This window comes from Tamandua tetradactyla, chromosome 10 (assembly GCF_023851605.1).
Source record: "Tamandua tetradactyla isolate mTamTet1 chromosome 10, mTamTet1.pri, whole genome shotgun sequence".
NCBI classification, from domain to species: Eukaryota; Metazoa; Chordata; class Mammalia; order Pilosa; family Myrmecophagidae; genus Tamandua; species Tamandua tetradactyla.
In genome coordinates, this window is record NC_135336.1 from 32,624,655 (window position 1) to 32,646,387 (window position 21,733).

Consider the following 21,733-nt stretch of genomic DNA (forward strand, 5'->3'; position numbering starts at 1 on the left):
AATGTCTGTTCCCATCAGTGGGACCATACAGTATCTGTCCTTTAGTTTTTGGCTAGACTCACTCAGCATAATGTTCTCTAGGTCCATCCATGTTATTACATGCTTCATAAGTTTATCCTGTCTTAAAGCTGCATAGTATTCCATCGTATGTATATACCACAGTTTGTTTAGCCACTCTTCTGTTGATGGAGATTTCGGCTGTTTCCATCTCTTTGCAATTGTAAATAACGCTGCTATAAACATTGGTGTGCAAATATCCGTTTGTGTCTTTGCCCTTAAGTCCTTTGAGTATATTCCCAGCAATGGTATTGCTGGGTCGTATGGCAATTCTATATTCAGCTTTTTGAGGAACCGCCAAACTATAGTATTTACTTTTACTACTCCAGAGAGGATTTAAAAAAAAAAAATCAAGGTAGTAGGGGAACATCATATTTATGAAATTATTATGGCACTGAAATGGTTTACAAGTCAACATTTGAGTATAAATTTCTGCAAGTAATGCAAAAGATTACAAATAATATTTACTATTTGTGCTGGTTTGAAGTGATTATGTACCCCAGAAAAGCCACGTCCTTTAATCCTCATCCAATATTGCTGGGTGGGATCTTTTTTGTTTCCATGGAGATATGGCCCACCCAATTGTGGATGGTAACTTTTGATTAGATGGTTTCCATGGAGATGTTTGTCTCCACCCATTCAAGATGGGGTTGCTTACTGGAGCCCTTTAAGAGGGAAGATTTTGGAAAAAGTTTTTAAAAGCAACAGAGCCCACACAGCCAGAGATCTCTGGAGATGTATAAGGAAAACGTCCCTAGGGAAGCTTTATGAAATAAGATGAGAAAGCTATCAGATGTCACCATGTGCCTTTCCAGCTGACCGAGGTGTTCTGCACCCATCTGCCTTTCTTGAATCAAAGCATCTTTCCCTGAATGCCTTTGTTTGGACATTTTTATGGGCTTAGAACTGTAAACTTGCAACTAAATAAATTCCCTTTTAAAAAATCATTCCATTTCAGGTATACTGCAGCTTTTACAAACTGAAATACTATTCAAAATCATCATGGCAAACCTATTTAACCAGAGTATTAAAACATCTTAGAAAACTCAAAAAAAGAATAAACGTGTTCTTTATTCTGAAAATCTATAATTAGGAAAAACAGTTGATATAAGAGTTTCATTCCAAACAAAAGTCAACCCGAGTATATCAGCAAGTTAAAACCAATTCAATTAAATCTAATGTACTACTACATCAAGATTCAAAGGAAGTCCCTGCATGAGATAAGCCCTGAAATGCAGAAGAGGCAGCCTTTCCAGAACATCAACTGGTTCCATCCCCCTATCCCAAATTACTGACAGCCCCTTCCAACATGAAAAAGTTAGAATGGCCATAACCCAAATACCCTTAAAAGGAGAGAGAAAGATCAAAGGCGATGGTGGAGTTATACAGAGAAAGTCGGGTTTAACAAATGAGTATGAGTGCTGAATCAGTATGCTGATAACTCTTTTAGTCTCCAGTATATTAGAGCAGCTGGAAATAAAAACCTAAAATTGTGAAATTTTAACACATACAAACTCTGAAATCTGCTCAACTAATTGTTGTAATATACTTTGAAATTTATTGCTTCTTTGTATATACATTATTTTTCACAAAAAAAGAAAAAAAGAGAGAAGGGTATAATAGAGAAGATAGGATTTAACAATCCTGAGTATGACTGCTGAATCAATATATTGATATTTCTGTTAGTGTCCAGTGTCTTGGAGAACTAGAAGAAAAAATGAAAAAGCATGGAACTGTAACCCATACCAAACTTTAAAATCTGTTCTGTAACTACCTATCAAAATGTACATGGAAATTTATTGCTTTTTTGTATATATATATATTTCACAATTAAAAAAATATATAAAAAAAATAAACCAAACCAAAAAAAAAAAAAAAAAAGATTCAAAGGAAGCCGTGTAGATACAGGCCATCTGCATCAGAATAGCTTGGGGAGTGTATATTAAAATACTAGTAAATGATCCCTATCCCAGAATTACTGAATCAGTCTCTGGGATTGGGTCCCAAGAATCTACATTTTAGATAAGCTTCCCAAGTGATTCTTACTCACAGTAAAGGTTAAGAACCACTGGCCTAATCAAATAGATTAAAACAATATTATTGGGTTTTTTACCAGCCTGTGTGGGTTTGTGTATATTCCCTTTAAATTCATGGAACTACCTATGAAAATTTATTATGGTAGTCAGAAATCAGATTATTTAAAAAATAAAAACATTTGCTGAACGTGTACTTTGTATGCCCTCTAATTAAACAATTATGAAAATAATTCCCATATCAAAACTATCAGATTAAAGCATATGAAATTACTGGGTTTTGTAGGTCAAAAATAATCAAATATTGGCAATTTATACACAATAATACACAACTCCATTTAAATCCTTCTGGAAACTAGCTAAAAGATAAAGACCCAAAATAAGCATTCAAATAAATACTTACAAAACACTTGTCACCACAATAAGAGTGGTGTTATAGCTTTCCATTTCCTTTTTCTTTCCTACAGATCACCAAAAAAAAAAAAAGGCTGCATTGGAATCAGGATTGTAATTACCACTATTAAAAATTTAACATTCCTTTGAAAAGAGCTGGATAAGAAATTTTAGAACAATTATCTGTATCGACAAGGAGATTTAGGGTAAATTTCTTATACTCCTTTTTTGATTTCTGATATTTTGAGAAATATGAGCAAATCTGCAAAATGAAACCTACGTCAATCCTTCAAATTTGGCCTATATTACAAATTAATTTACTTTAAAATTAAATACACAATTCAGTATATCATGTACGACCTCTAAATGCTATTTCTGCAAATAACATGTGAGCTGAGTTTTGTATAATGCTTCCATCCTTTAAAAAAAAAAAATACCTATTTTTCATTGCCGAAACTTTAAAATTCAAAATTAAAGAGCCATTAGTATTAAGTGGAGGAAAAATATATTCACAGTGAGATAGAACCTTAAAAGAGGATTCAATGATACAAGAGAATGAGAAGGTATGAAAGCTTTATACATCTGAGAGATATAAAAGTTCATAGAGGCAAGATGTTTTCAAAATTGAGAGGGGGAATAATAAAAGTCAAATTCCATCCTGACAGTGCATAAGGATTAAAAGCATATAATCATTGTGGTACACTCAAATTAGAAATCAAATGTTTGCAAATGCTCGGCAGGAAACATAAATAAATGATGGAAGCAGTCCGGGAGTGCGGGAGAGTGGTTAGAGAGTAGTGTGGACTGTGGTAAACTGGGGAAGTAGACACTCACTCTAATGGGGCAGCTACTATGAAATCCCAACCTACTACTGCTATGAAGGGAACTGGGTCAAGGGCTGTCAGATGTGAATGTCCAATTTTTAAAATACCATGTGGCCCAAATAAAATACTACCGTGGGTCACAGGCCTGTCATTTTACAACTGCTTTGTACCTGTGTATTAGTTATCTTTAAGGTACTCAGAATTTGATAAATATTATCAAAAAACAGGAAGAGAAAAAGAGAGATCTCCTTACTGTTCTCTCTCATATACAAGAGGTACATTCTGCTTAATACAATTGAACTAAAAAGCTCTCTTCTCGGTTTATTAGGTTAAAACTACCTGTAATATCCCCTTTGGCATCTAAGCTCACATCTCCAGAAACACGCTGAGAAGAAAGTTTAGGAACTATTTCTGCTGTTCGGTGGTTGAATGTTCGCCTTCTCCTTCGTAGGCCGCTGAGTTTTCCAGGGTCTTCAATGGACTGGTTTAACACAGATTCTTCCATTAATAAATCTGATTCTAAGAATATAAAGAAGAAGAAAAGAATATTCAGTTAGCGGGGAAATCTTTTTTAACTCTAATATACAAGAGTTTGGGATAGTTGTTTTGTTTTTTTAAGCACTGGTAGCTTTTTTATTTTTTTAATTGTTCCTTAGGTTAAGGCTTAGAGTCAAATTGATCTTAATGAAAAGCTTTAAAGAGTACAATGACCCTGTAATGAGATTTCAATTTTCTAGAAGAATGAACTGTATTAATAAATGATGGGCTCATTAGACCATATTCACCACATGCTATATTAAATATTAATATAACTATTTCAGTTATGGAAACAACAGGCTACCCACTTATACTGGATAATTAGAAGAATTTCCAAGATAGGCTGTGGTACTTAATTGTCTACCTCAAAGAAAGGAATAGCATACAATACAATAGTTCCAATTTCCAATGAGAATTTGTGGGTAAAGAAAGGGTAGTAAAGAAAATCTGCCAACAATGTAACTTCATTTTTGTCATTTGTTTTAACCTTTTCCTTCAGGAGATTTTTTTATAAGTTCATTATCCAGTAATCAAACTAATTTTTGAGTTTCATTTTCTCTGCTCCTGATTGGGAGTCTAATAATGGCATAGTCAAAGTGAGAAAAGAAAGAAAAATAAATATTCAACAGCTAGATATAAGGCCTATTAAATGACCCTGAGTTGATTGACCACCAGTTTTTCTTTAAAATAATTGTGGTTATATATGTTAAATATATTTTTACTCATGTATGTTCTAGGAACATCCTCACAGAACAACTGTATCACTTACCCCGGTCAGTTGCCACCAAGAGCACACATGCACATAGTACCACTGCTAATCAAACCTATATCAACCCAGGAAAGCTGCATCCTATAAGGGAGGTATGGGCCTGAAGACTCTCAAGATCCTAATGAACACAAGTGAATATTTATAACAGGTTATGAAGTCCCTCAATGCAGCAAGTTTCTTTGGTTTCTTGTAGATTCCTTGGTTCCTGTGTGGACAGAGCCACATGATCTTGGACAAGTCACTTAACCTCTCTGTGTCTCAATTTTCTCTTTCGTAAAATGGAAAAAAATAATAATATATACCCCACAAGGTTGTTATGAATACAAAATGAGTTAATATATATATAAAGCACATAGAACAATGTCTGGAAAATAATAAGCATTACATGTTAGATAAATAAAGATGAAAACATCCGAAATTCCATAAGTAGTAGAACAGGTTGAGTAGTTAGAACCACTTTACAGAAAACCATGTCATTCAATATCATCTACTGGCTCTCGCTACGAATCCAAATGAAGGATCAATCCATTTTATTAATAAATGCTATCTTTGCAAATATAGGTGAATCAAGAAATGTACAAACCAAGCTGCTTGAAATAGTCTTCTAATGAACTCCAGGAATTCTTCTCAATTAAAGATTTGACAAGTCCCCATGGTTGTTTTCTGTATTTCAAATCTGTGGAAATTCTAATAGGATAAGAAGGAAAAGGGTATATATTTATATATGTATACCTATGCATGAAAAATACATATTTTAAAAAATATAAAATTAAAAGAATATGTATTTTTAAAAAAAGACTTTAGGCAGTTTAATATTAAAATTAAATGTAACATTGAATTTAGTGGGAAGCCAAAAAAAAAAAAAAGATTCAAAATCATTGAGATTATAAAAGAAAATTCATTCACAGATAATGACTTCCTTAAAAAATTATTCAGTGCTGCTAATAATTTCACCAATTTTCCCTTCTAAGTACTTGGCATTGTCTTTCTTCCCTTTCTCTACCCCTGAATATTCTTCACTTAAGTAGCAATAAGGCTCAAAATAAATTCTGTATTTTCTAAATGCTTTGTATTAAATATCTCTAGTGATCATAAATTAGTTCAAAGTAACTATATTAGTATAAGATTCGACCAAGCATATAATGGTCCATCATCTTTCTTGAAGCACCAACATCTCTTATTTCTCCTTGCAGCGGAGGCATTTACTGCTCACCAATATGCTCCCTATGAACTCCCAGCCCCCTTGCCATGGGATTAGTTCTGGCCAATGGGTGGTAAGCCCTAGCACAATTCTATAGCTCTCTCTTCCTGCGGTGACTAAAATGGCACAGGTATTCTGTATTGTGTAGCACCAAGATGTCAAAGCCTTCATCAGCTTGAAGCCTGAAAAGAAGAGCCCCATCCCTCTGATGACTACTGTTGGACAGGTCATTTGAATAAGACATGAAGCCTTGTTGTATAAAGCTACCACTACTATTTCAGGATTTATATGTTACCAGAGCATAATCTACGTTATTCTTACTAAGAAACTCATTTACAATAGCTCACCTTAGCCTGCACTTCTGTTTTGAAGATCGGATGATACAGTATCTGTTCAGAGTATAGAAGTAATCATGGTAGGGGACATCATGTGTTAATACTTCTGCATCTACCATATAAAATTGTGCCTCTCGACTTTCTTTATACAGTGTCTGCCAAAATAAGACAAAAATTTTTTAATGTGCATGTTCACTAAATCAATTTTCTTCCCAATTTAGAACATATATATGATTCTGATGATTCCTTTTCAGAAACTACAAAAGACACAAGAAAATCACATACAAAGCTAAAAGGGCCTCCACTTTGGACTGACCCTATCTATTACTAGAGAAGAAGGAATATTTCTTTCTGTTTGATTCAATAAGCCAGCAAGCATATCCTCACATCCTTATGGATAACAAAACGTTGAAAAGATACATAAAAAACTTTCTCTTGAAATACAGAGTCTAGAAAATACCAAAGAGAACAAAACTCCTTCATTTGATTATTATTACTAAAAACCATTTCAAATTATTGGAAATGCATAAATAGTAGTTGCTTCCTCTCTGTCATTAATTTCATCAAACAATTTGTTTTCTTTCTTTTAGGCATGAAGAACCATATAATCCCTTTTTTTTGTCTTATTAGTTTATGAAGAATTTTAAGTGTTCCTGTTAGGAAAAAAATAAAAAACCCAATTGAATGGAGCAACCCACTCCAAAGTGCATCAAATTTTCACAGAACCATTCTTCACCAAAAAAGTGAAAGGGTGGGGTAAACAAAGAATCACTTCCCCTAAATAGGATTTAAACTGGTTATTGGCTAAGCCCTAATAATTTTAACCATAACATTTCCACCCATTCTAAAGAAGAAAATGGTTTCTAAGGTTATATGCCTTGTAAATTGGTAATTAGAGCCAGAAACTTGATTAGATTCAGATTTGATTACTTAAATTTTCATAGGAGATGGTATCACATTCCAAATTATTCACATCAAAGGCATATAATATAGGTGACTCTCTTTGTCATTACTAAGATTGATTGGAGAACTTGAACCATTCAATGTAAATATTGTCCTAAGTCTTTGACCTAATGCTTTTGTCAGCCTTTGGGGATCACTACCTTGATTCATGATTTTATTAAAGGTTGATAAATGCTAATATTGTAAGTCTATCATTCTTTGTTCACTTATTAGATGGAATTCTTCCATAAAGAAGTACTTTCCCTCATAAACCATTTGGTAATGGTAAAATACAGTTTATATTGGAAAGGCAAACATTTATCCTGATTCTTTCCCATAATTTACCACATTTCAGAATAAGTATAGTAACTTTTCATCTTCTAAAGCTAACAAATTCATTTGCTTTTTTCTGAAAATGTTATTAACTCAGCAATTTTTCATACTTGTTGTGTTTTATCCATTTCAGTCATTATTCTTTTTGGTGTTCAAACTTGCCTGTCTTTGGCTAGGAGGAGTACATTCATGTTGGTTCTTAAATCTTTTGAAAACATTCCAAGCTTTTTTTTTTGGTTTTGCTTTTACTTAGCATAAAATAATAAGGATATCCTCTTATCCTTATGGATAACAAAACGTTATGATTTATTATTTTTAATTATAAGTATTTCTGACCCATTTGGAATTCATGTGGCTATATAGTATAAGGAATACATCCAATTTTATATTTTTCCACATGACTAGTTGCCCCAATGGCATTTATTAAAAGGGCTTCCCTTATAAAATGAAATACTACCTGGACTGTAATTCTAAATGAGAAAGGTAAAACAATAAACCTCCTAGGAGATAACACAGGAAAATATATCATAACTTTGGAATAGGTAAAGATATTTAAAACGGAGCATAGCACTAACCACACACACAAAAATTATCTCCTGATAATTTTTACTTTCTTTAGAATATTCTAAGTTTTTAAAAAATCAAGAGGTTACAAAATTTCTTTCTGACCAAAAAAATGTTTACTTTTCCTTTACTATCTGTGTAATCTTGGGCCCCTCTGACTCAGTTTCTAATTTGTAGAATTGGGGCTGGTCAGCAACTATTTGAAGGCCATTGAGGATTAATTGAGAAATTTGTTCTAAAAACACTGAAGCAGTGTCTATTATACAGATTATGATTAACAAAACTAGTTTATCTCTAATTATGCCGAGACTTGTGTATATAAATAAAGAAGATGGGTTGAGTCTGAAAATTCTTACCTAGCTTTAGAAATCGGCACTCTCAGGTCCTGACAGACAATAACAAAGGCAGACAATCATTGTAATATTTGTTGTTACCTGGGCCTAGAAATCGGCATCCATAAGCCCTAATTTTTTTCATGACTTTTCTGCATCTATTGAGATGACCATGTGGTTTTCACACTTTGATTTACTGATGTGGTGGAATACATTTGTGTTGAACCAGTCTTACATACCTGAAATAAATTCCCCTTGGGCATGGTGTGTAATTCTTTTAATGTGCTGCTGGATTCGATTTGCAAGTATTTTGTTTAGGTTTTTTCATTTATATTCATTAAAGAGATTGGTCTATAAATTTCTTTTCTTGTAGTATCTTTTTTGTTTGTTTGTTTGTTTTGTTTTTTGCATGGGCAGGCACTGGGAATCGAACCTGGGTCTCCGGCATGGCAGGCAAGAACTCTGCCACTGAGCCACCATGGCCCAGCCTCTTGTAGTATCTTGTTTGACTTTCGTATTACAGTGATGTTGACTTCATAGAATGACTTAGGTAGCTTTCCCTCCTCTTCAGTTTTTTTGAAGGAGCTGAGCATAACTGGTATTAATTTTTTCTGGAATGCTTGGTAGAATTCCCATGTGCAGCCATCTGGTCAGGACTTTTCTTTTGGGGGAGCTTCTTGAGGACTCATTCAATCTCTTTACTTGTGATTGGTTTGTTGGGGTCATCAATTTTTTTCTTGAGTCGATGTTGGCTGTTCATGCTTTTCTAGGAATTTGTCCATGTTATCTACGTTGTCTATTTTATTAGGATATAGTTGAATATAAAATTTTCTCATTACCTCCTTTATTTCTGTGTTGTCAGTTGTTATAGTCTCTCTCTCATTTCTGATTTTATTTACTTGCCTTGTCTCCCTCCCTCCCTCCTTCTCTTTTGTCAGGCTCGTTAAGGGTCCATTTATTTTATTGATTTTCTCAAAGAACCAACTTCTGGTTTGGATGATTTTCTATTGTTTTCTTATTCTCAATTTCATATATTTCTGTGCTAATCCTTATTATTTGTTTCCTTCTGTCTGCTTTGGGGTTAGTTTCCTGTTCTTCCAGGTAAAGTTAATTCCTCGATTTTTGCTCTTCTTTTTTAATATAAGCACTAAGGGCAATAAATCTCCCTCTTTGCTGCATCCCTAAAGTTTTTTGTTGTTTTTTTCGCACCGGCAGGCACCAGGAATCTAATCCAGGTCTCCAGCATGTGGCAGGTGAGAATTCTGCCAATGAGCTACTGTCACACTGCCCTCCCTTAAGTTTTAATATGCTGTGTTTTCATTTTCATTTGCCTTGAGATATTTACCAATTTCTCTTGTAATTTCTTCCTTGGCACAATGGTTATTTAAGAGTGTGTTGTTCGGCCTCCATATATTTGTGAATTTTCTAACCCTCTGCCTGTTATTGATTTCCAACTTCATTCCATTATATACAAGAAATAATGAATTATACAAAACAAGAAAGTGTTTTGTATAATTTCAAACTTTTAAAGTTTACTGAGACTTTCTTTGTGACACAGCATATAGTCTATAATTGAGAATCATACATGAGCACTTAAGAAGAATGTGTATCCTGCTGTGGTGGGGTGTAATGTTCTGTAAATGTCTGTTAAGTCTAGTTCATTTATCTTAATATTCAAAATCTCACTTTCTTTATTGATCTTCTGTCTACATGATCTATCCATTGATGATAGTGGTGAATTGAAGTCTCCAACTATTCCCTTCAATATTGTCAGTGTTTAACCATATGTATTTTGGAGCACTCTGCCTTGGTACATACATATTTACGATTGTTATAGCTTCTTGATGAATTGTTCCTTTTATTAATAGTGTCCTTCTTTGTCTCTTAATTGTTTTACATTTGAGGTCTAACTGGCTGGATATTAGTATAGCTACCCCATGCTCTTTTCTAGTTCTTGTTTGTGTGAAGTATCTTTTTACAACCCTCCACTTTGAATCTGCTTTTGTCTTTGAGTCCAAAGTGAGTCTTCTAGAGAGCATATAGATTCTTTTTTTAACCCATTCTGCCTATGTCTTTTAATTGCAGAGTTTAATAGATTAGCCTTTATGTAATTAATGTAAAGGCAGTACCTTCTTCTACTATTTCATCTTTTGGATTCTATATGTCATCTTATTTTTTTTCTCTTTTCACCGTTACTGATAGTCTTCATATCTACACTCTTCTCCAGACCCCTCTCTCCCATCTTTTCTTATCTGCTTATAGTGCTCCCTTTATTTTTTTCTTCTAGAGCCGGTCTCTTAGTCACAAATTCTCTCAGTGACTATTGTCTGAAAATATTTTATTCTCCCACTTGTTTTTTGAAGGACTGTTTTGCTAGGTATAGAGTTCTTAGTTGGCAATTTTTTCCTTTCAGAATCTTAAGTGTATCTTAAATATATCTTGATTCCACAGTTTCTGTTGAGAAATTTGCACAGTCTTATTGAGCTTCCTTGTATGTGATGGATTTCTTTTCTCTTGCTGATTTCAGAATTCCATCTTTGTCTTCAATATTTGACAATCTGATCTTAAGTGTCTTGGAGTAGGTCTATTTGGATCTATTCTATTTAGCATATGCTGCAATTCTTGGATCTGTAATTTTATATTTTTCATAAGTGATAGGAAATTTTCAGTGATTATTTCCTCCATTATTCTTTCTGTCCCTTTCCTCTTCTCTTCTCCTTCTGGGACACACATAAACCATACATTCATGCACTTCATGTTGTCATTTATTCCCTGAGATACTGCTCATATTTTCCATTCTTTTCTCTATCAGTTCTTTTGTGTGTGGAATTTTAGATGCTCTGTCCTCTAGGCCACTAATCCTTTCTTTTACCCCTTCAAATCTGCTGTTGTAAATCAAAACAAATAAGTAAACCATTGGTTTTTTGTTTTGTTTTGTTTTTGTATGCTGTATGGCAGGGTCACATTTCATTATTTTTCCATGTGACTTTCCTGTTATTGCAGCACCATTTGTTGAATTTTTTTATTTGCCTGTTGTATTTTGTTTGTTTTGGGGGAAATGCATGGGTCAGGAATTGAACCCGGGCCTCCCACATGGCAGGCAAGAATTCTACCACTGAACTACCCTTGCACCCTTCATTGTTTTTTGTTTTTTTTTTTAAACACAGGCAGGTACCAGGAAATGAACCCGGGTCTCTGGCATGGCAGGCAAAAATTCTTCCACTGAACCATCATTGCTCCATTCTCCACTGTTTTTTAAATCTCTTCTATTGTGCCTTTCATTCCCATGGGTTCTACCTTTGTTTTCTCAAACTTTCGAGTTCTTTATGTTCACCCAATGTTTTCTTTATATCCTTCATCTCTTTTGCCATATATTCCCTCAACTCGTTGATTTGATTCTTGATGTGGTTTTGTAAGCATCTCATTTGAAATGTTAGTTTGTTCCGTTAACAGGGCCATATCTCCAATTTTCTAGTATGAGTCTTTTTTTTTTTTTTTTTTGATGATGCCTAGGCTGATTTCCTTAATTAGTATATTCTAGAGGTCATTTTATTCTTTTAGAAAAATTAGGTTTTCTTGTTGGTTGGCTTTGTTCTCTGTGTGTTCTTTGGCATTCAGCTGAACATAGTCTAGACCTCTAGCATTGAGGACTGGATTAAAATTATATTTAACGGATAAGAATTTTTCAGCTCTTGATTTTCTGGTTCTTTTCCTGACTATATGGAACCCTTTTTTGAGGAGAGTCTCCTCAGATATGATCAACCCCATTCAGATTTTCTCAGGCCAGACAGAATCACATCTCAGGAAGAAGGTATAACCAGTATAAAGTTTCCCTGAGGGTGAGACCAAACAGGTTGTCAGAGTTTCCAATGAAGGCTCCAGAATCCATGCTTTTTCTATTGCCCAGCTGTGGCGCTTATTAGCCTGTAGCTTCCCACCAGCATAAAGTGATGTAGTACCCTTAATTCTCAACAGCCTCTTCCAGCCAGGGGTGTGGTTAAGACAGAGGCTGAGGTAGAAGCTGAGCTTGGATTGCTTCTGTTTTCCAGCCCCTGGGGCCTGAATTCCCTGAAGGAGGGCAGGGGGTGAGCTGGGCCCCACCCCCGTTTTCTTGGGAAAGATACACACACCCTTTAGGGTATTACCCTCCTTCACCTGACTACTTATTTTGTCTCTCAGACATGCCTTAATCCCACCTTGCCTGGGGTAGTGAAGTCTGAGAGTGCTTGCGGTTCTATCTATTGAGCTGTTAAGAATTTTTTTAAAAAGTCTTTTCAGAGCAAGATCCTAGCTCCCCAGGTTTTCCAATCAAGAGCTGGAGTTGTTATATGGCTGTATGTGTCCCTAGGCTCCATGTGCCTCCTTTGCTTAGGGCCCAGCTCTTTTCCATTATTTTTGCTGCCCAACTCAAAAAGCTTCTGCTGTTTTGTTTTGTTTTTTTCTGTCAGCCCTGCCCCCTCTCTGAGAGGGCAAAAACTCCCAATCCCTTTAGTGCTTACCCCAGGTTTATCTGTGCTCTCAGAACCTGTTTTCAACAATGCAAACTTGTTAATTAAGTCCACAATTAGAGTTTGGTTGAAATACTTTCCTTGTTCCTAGTAGGGTCTGTTCCTTTTTCCTTTGGGAACCAGCCTGCCATATCCATGGATGAGGGTCACCAGCCTAAGCAGCTCGGGAGACTTACAGTTCTGTGTAGGATTTCAGCTGTTCCATCCATTCCAGACTGGTGTACAATGTGTGTCTGGTCACTAATGTCACCTGAACAATTGGTCCATTCAGTTCCTGGCTATTTATTAGCTGCTCTGGAGGACAAACTAAATTCCACACTTCACTATCCCACCCTCTTGCCCCCACTGATATAGTTAGGGTTCTCCAGAGAAACTGAACCAAAGGAGATATCTGTAAAAATTAGATTTATAAAGGTGTCTCACACAACCATTTTAATGGAAGAGTCCAAAATCTATAGTGTAGGCAGTGAAGCTGGCAACTCTGATGAAGGGTCTCAACAAACTCCACAGAAAAGGCCTGCTAGCTAAAGAAGCAGTGCAAATTCTCTCTTTTTCCTTACAAGTCTTAAACTGAGTAGATGAAATTCAGCTGATTCGATCATCTTGTTGGGGGAGACACACACATAGAGTGTAGATGTAATCAGCCAGAGCTGCAATTAACTGACTGATTATTTAACAATCCAGCATTCTGGCTTATTAACCAGCCATGAAATATACTTGCAGCAATGCTTAGACCAGTGCTTGCTTGACCAGACAATTGGGCATCATTACCTGGTCAAGTTGATACCAGAACCTAACCATCACAGTCCATCCATGTCAACTTGGCAGCTATACACATCATCTTGAAACACGCTTAATTTCTAAATAGAACCCATTAACAGACATATATTTAGCCTAACAATACTCAACTGTACTGCATATAACCGGAAATGCACTAAAACTCTAGAATAGGGTGCAAGTCCTTAGGTAACATTCACTCTTAAATCTGATGTCCTATAACTTAAATACTATGGTATGAACAATACTCAACTTATGTCATATGATAAGACAAAAACAAGATATTTGCTTAATGTACAAATACAGACATACTCATAACAAAACAGGAAGGAAATATTCACCATCACATTCCTCATTTCTGTAACTGGTCATATAGCCATAGTTCATATTTACCCTACCTTCTTCTACTTCCCACTTCATGTTCCCTTTACCCTCAACAAACACTTCAGCTGGATATGGTTCTTTGCCTAGTGAGGTTACCTAAACCTACATTCCTGAAGTATCTTGGCCATTGTTAATGCTGCCTGGATTGGGTTGTTGTAGTTTTCCATTGACTTTAATCATATGCATGTTAGTACTAAGAGATGCCTAGGGGATCTCCTGTATTCCAGGAAAACACTTCTTTACCTCCACTGTAAAGGTGCAGTCCTATTTCCCCTTGAAAGTCAGGATCATTCACCCCAGACACTACAGTAATCCCCTTCCCTGCCTGTTGATTCAGAGGCATGAGAAACCAAAAGTGGCCAGGTGGCAGTCTTAACTTCCAGTTCAATTGAATCACTGTTGCATCTTGTAGGAACACTCCTCCTTTTGGAGCTAAGACCTGTAGACCAGGAGAGGTTACGATTGCAAGGACAGGAAGCAAACTTTTCTAGTGGATCACTAACATGATAGTGGGTGGTGACACTCCCATTTCCACTCCTTGATTTTTGGACTTGTTAATCCTGACTATGGGACAACCAGCACCATGTATTGGATGTTGACTGAGAAAATAAACAGCATACTAGAGAACACTGCCTTAGCCCACAAGGTATTGCCACCCAGCTGGTGTCTTAATTGAGTTTGAAGAGGCCATTCTATTGTTCTATCAGCCCTACTGCCTCTGGATGATGGGAAAAATGGTGAGACCAAAAATTCTATGAGCATGTATCCATTCCTGCACTTCATTTGCTGTGAAGTGCATTCCCTGATCAGAGGCAATGCTGTGTGGAATATCATGACAGTAGATAAGGCATACCATAAGTCCATGGATAGTAGTTTTGGTGGAAGCACTGCGTGCAGGGAAGGCAGAGCCATATTTGGAGCATGTCTATTCCAATTGGAATAAATCACTACCCCTTCCATGATGGGAGTGGTCCATGTAATCAATGCGCCAGCAGGTAGCAGGCTGATCACCTCGGGGAATGGTGCTGTATTAGGAACTGAGTGTAGGTCCTGATGCTGTCACACCGGGCACTCAGTAGTGGCCATAAAAAGGTCACTCTTGGTGGTGGCAGTCCATATTACAAGCCAATATAAAACCTCCATCTCTACCACCATGCCCACTTCATCCATAAGCCCATTGGGCAATGACAGGAGTGGCTGGGGAAAGAAGATGACTTGTATTCACAGAACAGATCAGTTTATCCACTCGATCAATAAAACCTTCCTCTGCTAAAGTCACTCTCTGTTGAACATTCACATGAGACACAAATATCTTCATGTCTTTTGCCCACTCAGAAAGGTCTATCCACATACCTTTTTCCCAGACCTCCTGTCATCAATTTTCTAATCATGCTCTTTCCAAGTCTCTGACCATCCAGCCAAGCCAATAGCAACAGCCCATGAGTTAGCATACAAATGCACCATTGGTCTGTTCTCCTTTTAAGCAAAATGAACAACCAGGTGCACTGCTCAAAGTTCGACCCACTGGGAGGATTTCCCCTCACCACCGTTCTTTAGGGACACCCCAGAAAGGGGCTTCAGTGCTGCAGCTATCTACTTCCAGGTGGTCCCTGCACATAATACAGAACCATCTGTAAACCAGGTCTGAGTTTTCTCTTCCTCAGTTAACTCATTGTAAGGAACACCCCAAGAGGCCATAGCTCTGTTCTGGGAAGAGAAGGTAATATGGCAGGGATGGAGGCCATGGGCATTTGGGACACTTCCTCATATAATTTATTTGTGCCTTCAGGACCTGCTCAAGCCCTTTATACCATTTCCATTTTATGACAGAGTGCTACTATGCATGCCCAACTTCATGGGTTGGTGGGTCAGATAACACCCAGCTCATGACAGGCAACTCAAAAGTCTCATGGTAACCTGGTAGCCCATGGTCAAGTGTTCAATCCCTACTCAGGCCCAGTACCAGGCCAAAAGCTATTTTCAAAAAAAGACTAGTTATCTCCAACCAGATGATAAGGCTTTACTCTAAAATCCTAAAGGTCTGCATTGTGATTCTCATATACGGGTCTGCCAAAGGCTCCAGACAGCATCTTTATTTGCCACTGACACCTCCAACACCATCGGATCTGCTGGATCATATGGGCAAAGTAGCAGAGCAGTTTGCACAGCAGCCTGACCTGCCACACAGCTTCCTCTTTTTGCAGTCCCCACTCAAAACTAGCAGCTTTTCTGGTCACTTGGTAAATGGGTTGGAGCAGCACACCTAAATGAGGAATATGTTGTTTCCAAAATTCAAAGAGGCCAACTAGGTGTTGTGCCTCTTTTTTATTGTAAGAGGGGCCAGATGCAACACTTATCTTTCACCTTCAAAGGAATATCTCGGCATGCCTCATACCACTGGACACCTAGAAATTTCATTAAGGTGGGAGATCTCGCCCCAGTATCTTTGTTGGATTTTCCTAGCATGCCCTGACATGCAAACGCCTTACCAATAAGTCTAGAGTAGTTGCTACTTCTTGCACACTAGGTCCAATCAACATGATATCATCAGTATAATGGACCAGTGTGATGTCTTGTGGGAGGGAGAAACTATTAAGGTCCCTGTAGACAAGACTATGATATAGGGCTGAGGAGCTGGTCTACTCTGGATATAGGACAGTGTAGGTATATTGCTGGTCTTACTAACAAACTGTTTCTGGTGGTCCTTACTAACAGATATTGAGAAAAAAAGGCATTTCAAAGAACAAAAGCTGCATACCAGGCACCAGGGGTATGCTGATTTGCTCAAGCAATGATACCACATCTGGAACAGCAGCTGAAATTTGAGTCATCACCTGATTAAGTTTATGATAATCCACCGTCATCCTCTAAGACCCATCTTTTTTCTGTACAGGTCAAATAGAGTTGAATGGGGATGTGGTGGGAATCACCACCTCTGCATCCTTCAAGTTCTTAACCATGGCACTAATCACTGCATCCCTTCAGGAATTGGTATTGATTTTGATTCACTATTTTGCTAGGTAGGGGCAGTTCTAGTGGCTTCTAGTTGGCCTTTCCTAAAATAGCCCTCACTCCACAAATAACAGAATCAATATGGGGACTCCGCCAGTTGCTGATATGTCTATATCAATTATGCATTCTGGAACTGGGGAAATAACCACAGACCATTCTGCAGACCCACTGAACACACAGTCAAACACACCTGAGCTAGAACTGACCTCCATAAATCCCTAATCTGATTGGTTCACCAGAGTGATGTTTTAGGTCTCCTGGAATTAGTGTCACTTCTGAGCTTGTATGCCAGTTTGAAAAGATTTATGTACCCTAGAAAAGCCATGTTTTAACACTGATCCAATCATGTGGGAGCAACCGTTTCTTTTACTCCCTATTCAATAATATAGGTTAGAATCTTTTGATTAGATTATCTCCATGGAGATGTGACACACCCAACTGTGGGCATTAACTTATGCTTAGATGGAAATGTGACTCCACCCATTCTAGGTGGATCTCTCTGACTTTACTTTTTTATTACTTTTTTTAAAGGAATCCTTTTAAAAAGGAGGCATTTTGGAAAAGGTTTGAGATCCAAGACAGCAAGAACCACGAGAGCCCATGCAGCCAGAGTCCTCTGGAAAATACCCCAGAGGGAGCTTCATAAAAAAAAAAAAAAGCCTGCAGAGAAAGCTAGCAGACATCACCATATTCATCGTGTGCTTTCCAGTTGAGAAAGAAACCCTGGGCCTCATCAGCCTTTCTTAACTGAAGGTAACCTCATGCTAGTGCCTTAATTTAGACATTTTTATAAACTTGCACGGCCTTGGAACTGTAAATTTGCAACTTATTAAATTCCCCCTTTAAAACGTTGCATTTCTGGTATATCACATTCTGGCAACTAGCCAACTAAAACAGGCAGTGACTTGTAATCCCAAAAAATATTTGATAATTTCCTTTTCCCCAGTGCACAGTCACCCTGGTAAAGGCCATAGTTCTCCTTGGGGAAGGCTGGGAGGTAGGTTTACAGTGTAAATTCTGGGCAGTGTAAAAGTGTCTTTCCCCAAGGGTACTAGGCCCTCCCCTCATTCCAGGGACTTCGGGTCTATAACCTGTCTCAAGTCTAGGGATTGATTAAGGGGCTGTGTCTCTGTTTTTGTAATTCAAGTCAGACTTCTGTTCACTTTAGAATTCTTCTGCTTATACAACTCATACAAAAATTTAGTAGACTGCCCATCTATTTTACTTTTAGGTACACCATGATCTACTAGCCAAAGCCACAAGTTTCTGTGACTCAGATTATTTTAACTGCTGCTTTGAATCAGCTGCCTATTATGGCGGCCATACCCACCTTGCCTATGGTGATTAACTGTCACCACAAGGCTTCTACCAACCTGGGATCTGATCATCCCCATTGTGTTTAAGGATTTCAGCTCAGTGACAGAAGTTCCCACAGTAATATCTGACCTACAGAGAAGGTCAACTACAGAACTCTTCAGAGATGATGGAGCTAATCTCTCACAAATCTATTTCTCAAAGTTCTGGTGAAAGATGTGTCCTGTGGACATTTCTGGGGTATGTGAGCAGGTTTTCCATGATAAATCCACTCTAATATACCAATCTCTCTGAGCCTCTGGACCCCTTCATCTACATTATACCAGCGCAGTTCTGGCAATTTGACCACAGGTAATGTTGGCCACTTTTTGATCCATATTTCATCCAAGCATCCAATCAAACTATTAATGCCCTTTCTAATCCCTCAAGCTACAACATTGAATGCAGAATCTCTGCTTAATGGGCCCATATCAATAAATTCAGCATGATCCAACTTTATAATCCTTCCATCATTATCCCACATCCTTAATATCCATTCCCATACATACTCCCCTGATTTCTATTTATATAGACTGGAAAACTCATGGAGTTCTTTTGGAGTATGGCATACCTCCTCATGGGTCACACTTTGTACCTTACCTTTTAGGACCTTTAGTCGAGTTGGGACTTTAGTCTAGTCATAGGCCTTGAAAACAGGTGTAGTGGGGATGGTCATGAAAAGAAATAGAAGTGTCTCTTAAGCCAATTACCTCGGGCACTGCATTGCAGTTTCATCTGGTGAATTAGGATTAATCTCTCCAGACAGAGGAGTGAGAGCTGTTCCTTTAGGGGAGGTGGTTAATTAACCTGGGCACTGGAGAGTTAACCTCTTTAGGTGGAGGTTGGATGGCAGTCTCCTCTAGGCTAGAAACATGTTTCCTCAAGGCAAGCTGGAAGTTGGGAAGCTCTTTTCTCAGGGCAGGCTGGAGAATGAGTGGCTATTTGCTCAGGACAGACCAATACAGGTCTATACAGCAAAGGCTCAGCAGATTTTAGGGTTTCCATGTCCCCATTGCCATCATTATCAAGCCATATGTCCCTTTCCCAAGTTTCAGGAGCCCATTCTATTTGAGTCAAAGTCCTTACTTTAACAGCAGACACCCTGCAAGGCTGAGATTTTAGTTAGGTTGTAAATCTGCTACTTGCACAATGAAGCTCTGTGTCTGGTTTTCAGAGATCTCAAGTCTGCAATCACAAGAAATAAGAGTTTCTTTCAGGGCACATATAGAAACTATCACATCTTTCATACAATGCTTAAGCTGTAAATTTGAAGCTTTCAGCTCATCCCTTTCCCTCATAACAGCATCCAGTGTATCTAACAACAACCAGCCATCATTATACATCTTAATTACATAAAATTATGTTAAGGTGTCAAAAACATCATATAAACATCGCAGAATCAAATAGTGATATTTTGTGTATCTCTATTGCCAACTCATTCCACGGGCTGTCTGGATTCTTGTAAACAGTCATTAGTGCCTTTGAGTCTAATCAGAGTAGAAAACCTATTTTTAAGATTCTGTTTCTCAAGAACCATTCCTGGTACCAAGATATATTAGTCAGGGTTCTCTAGAGAAACAGAACCAACAGAAGGTATCTATAAATGAGATTTATAAAGGTTCCTCATGCAATCGTGGTAATGGAAGAATCCAAAATCTGTAGTCAGGCTGTGAAGCTGGCAACTCCGACGAAGGATCTCGACAAACTCCACAGGAGAGGCTTGCTGGCTGAAGAAGCAGTGAAAATTCTCTCTTTTTCCTTAGAAGTCTTCAATTGCATGGATCAAATCCAACTAAATAGATTATCTCATTTGCTGGAGATACCCTTAGCTGATTATAGATGTAATCGGCCATAGCTGCAATCAACGAACTGATGATTTAATAAACCAGCCTTCTGGCTTATCACCCAGCCAGGAAATATCCTTGCAGCAATGGTTAGGCCAGTGCTTACCTGACCAGACATCCGGGCATCATCACCTGGCCAAGTTGTCAATGTAGCCTAACCATCACACCCCCCTAGGTCTAACCAGCACATCTTTGATCTAGATTCCTAGAAGCAGTTTTGTTAGGCCAAAGGGAAAATTCATATGTAAATTTGCTAGATACTGTTAAATTCTTCTCCATACAGTTTATAGTTTTTGCATTCTGGACCAGCATTGGATGACAGTGCCTATTACCCCACAGAAAAGGTTGTCAAACACTTGGATTTTTGCCAATCTGCTGGTGAGAAAAGCCATCAGAATGTGTTTTCTCTATTTTCTTCTGCTTTTTTTCCTTCTTCCTGTCTGTGTTTTTTCTTTTCTCTTTTTTCATTCTTTCTTCCTCCCTCCCTCCTTCCCTTCCTTCCTTCCTTCCGTCTGTCCGTCCATCCATCTTTCCTTACTTTCCTTCTCCTTTCTTTTCCCCACCTTTCCTCTTTATCTTTTTTTCTTTCTTATTCTCTTACAAAGAATGATGTCAAGTATTACAGCCTGGAGTTCTTTAATGTGCTCTGTTTAGTGTGCCTCTGAGCTCAGGTGATTTTATCTTAAATTGGCAATAACTGTGCAATAAAAATAAAAACTAAAACAGGTTCCAGATAGTTTACAATTTATAGAGTTAAACTGTTCCACAAACTGTTCAGTAGCTATGTTTGTGATTATAACAGGTCATTTCTTCTCTCCTCTTATAAACATGATTCTTTTGGAATAGTGACAGTAGACATACCTGTTTTTCTGTGGCGGCAGTGCATTTTCCAGTAAGCGGATTATTAAGGACAATAGTGTAAGTCATGGTTCTCAGCTGATCACCTCCAGCTTCTACATTCCAGGGAGTAGATACTACATCTAATTATATTAAACATATAAAGCAAGTCAGTTCTAGAAATTTGAAAGCTATGACTTTAAACTGAAATCAAGGAGGTAGTTTTAGAATTATTCAAATTTAAATTTTGGGCTAGTGCTAACCAAATGTCATAAGTTTAACATTAAAGAAAAGTCAGAGATGAAATGTGAGGCACCCTTCTTATTTGACATATTTCCCATCCCTGATCTACTTACTTCTAAATTGTTTTCTATTAATACACCCTTACTTTTCTTAAAAAGACAAAATTAAAAATTGGTTCATCTGGAGGCTTATTTTTGTAGTCCCTGTTAACTATGAAGAGAAGTTAAGCACCTGCCTTATCAAGCAGAGAAAAACACTTCAACATTTCATCATTGAAGACAAACCTTAAAGATGGCTTATATGCTATTATGGAACACTATGACCTTGATTCCAACTTGTGGAAAAATTATATGCGATATTCACAACGCACTGCTAATGGCTTGTCTGCCAAAATCTTTAATCAGGTGGATAGATGGAAAATAAATGCCTATATAATCATTTTTTTTATTAAGAAG

The 21,733-nt window shown here is 37.4% G+C and overlaps 1 protein-coding gene across 9 annotated transcripts in view; it reads right to left on the reverse strand.

Moving 5' to 3' along the window:
* Nucleotides 1–21,733, reverse strand: part of GRAMD1C (GRAM domain containing 1C) — a 145,468-nt gene that overhangs the window by 12,801 nt on the left and 110,934 nt on the right. For 8 of the 9 annotated variants that reach the window (XR_013158527.1, XM_077118337.1, XM_077118333.1 and 5 more), the window contains 5 exons: nt 21,060–21,178; nt 6,162–6,304; nt 5,197–5,300; nt 3,647–3,826; nt 2,494–2,551 (listed from right to left, as the gene is read on the reverse strand). Coding sequence is in view for 8 of the 9 variants with exons in the window: in XM_077118337.1 (XP_076974452.1) it covers nt 2,494–2,551; nt 3,647–3,826; nt 5,197–5,300; nt 6,162–6,304; nt 21,060–21,178 (604 nt within the window). In the remaining variant the exon portion in view is untranslated. Of the gene's footprint in view, nt 1–1,704; nt 1,763–2,493; nt 2,552–3,646; nt 3,827–5,196; nt 5,301–6,161; nt 6,305–21,059; nt 21,179–21,733 lie in introns of those variants that run through there. The other variant, XM_077118338.1, reaches the window with a different exon arrangement.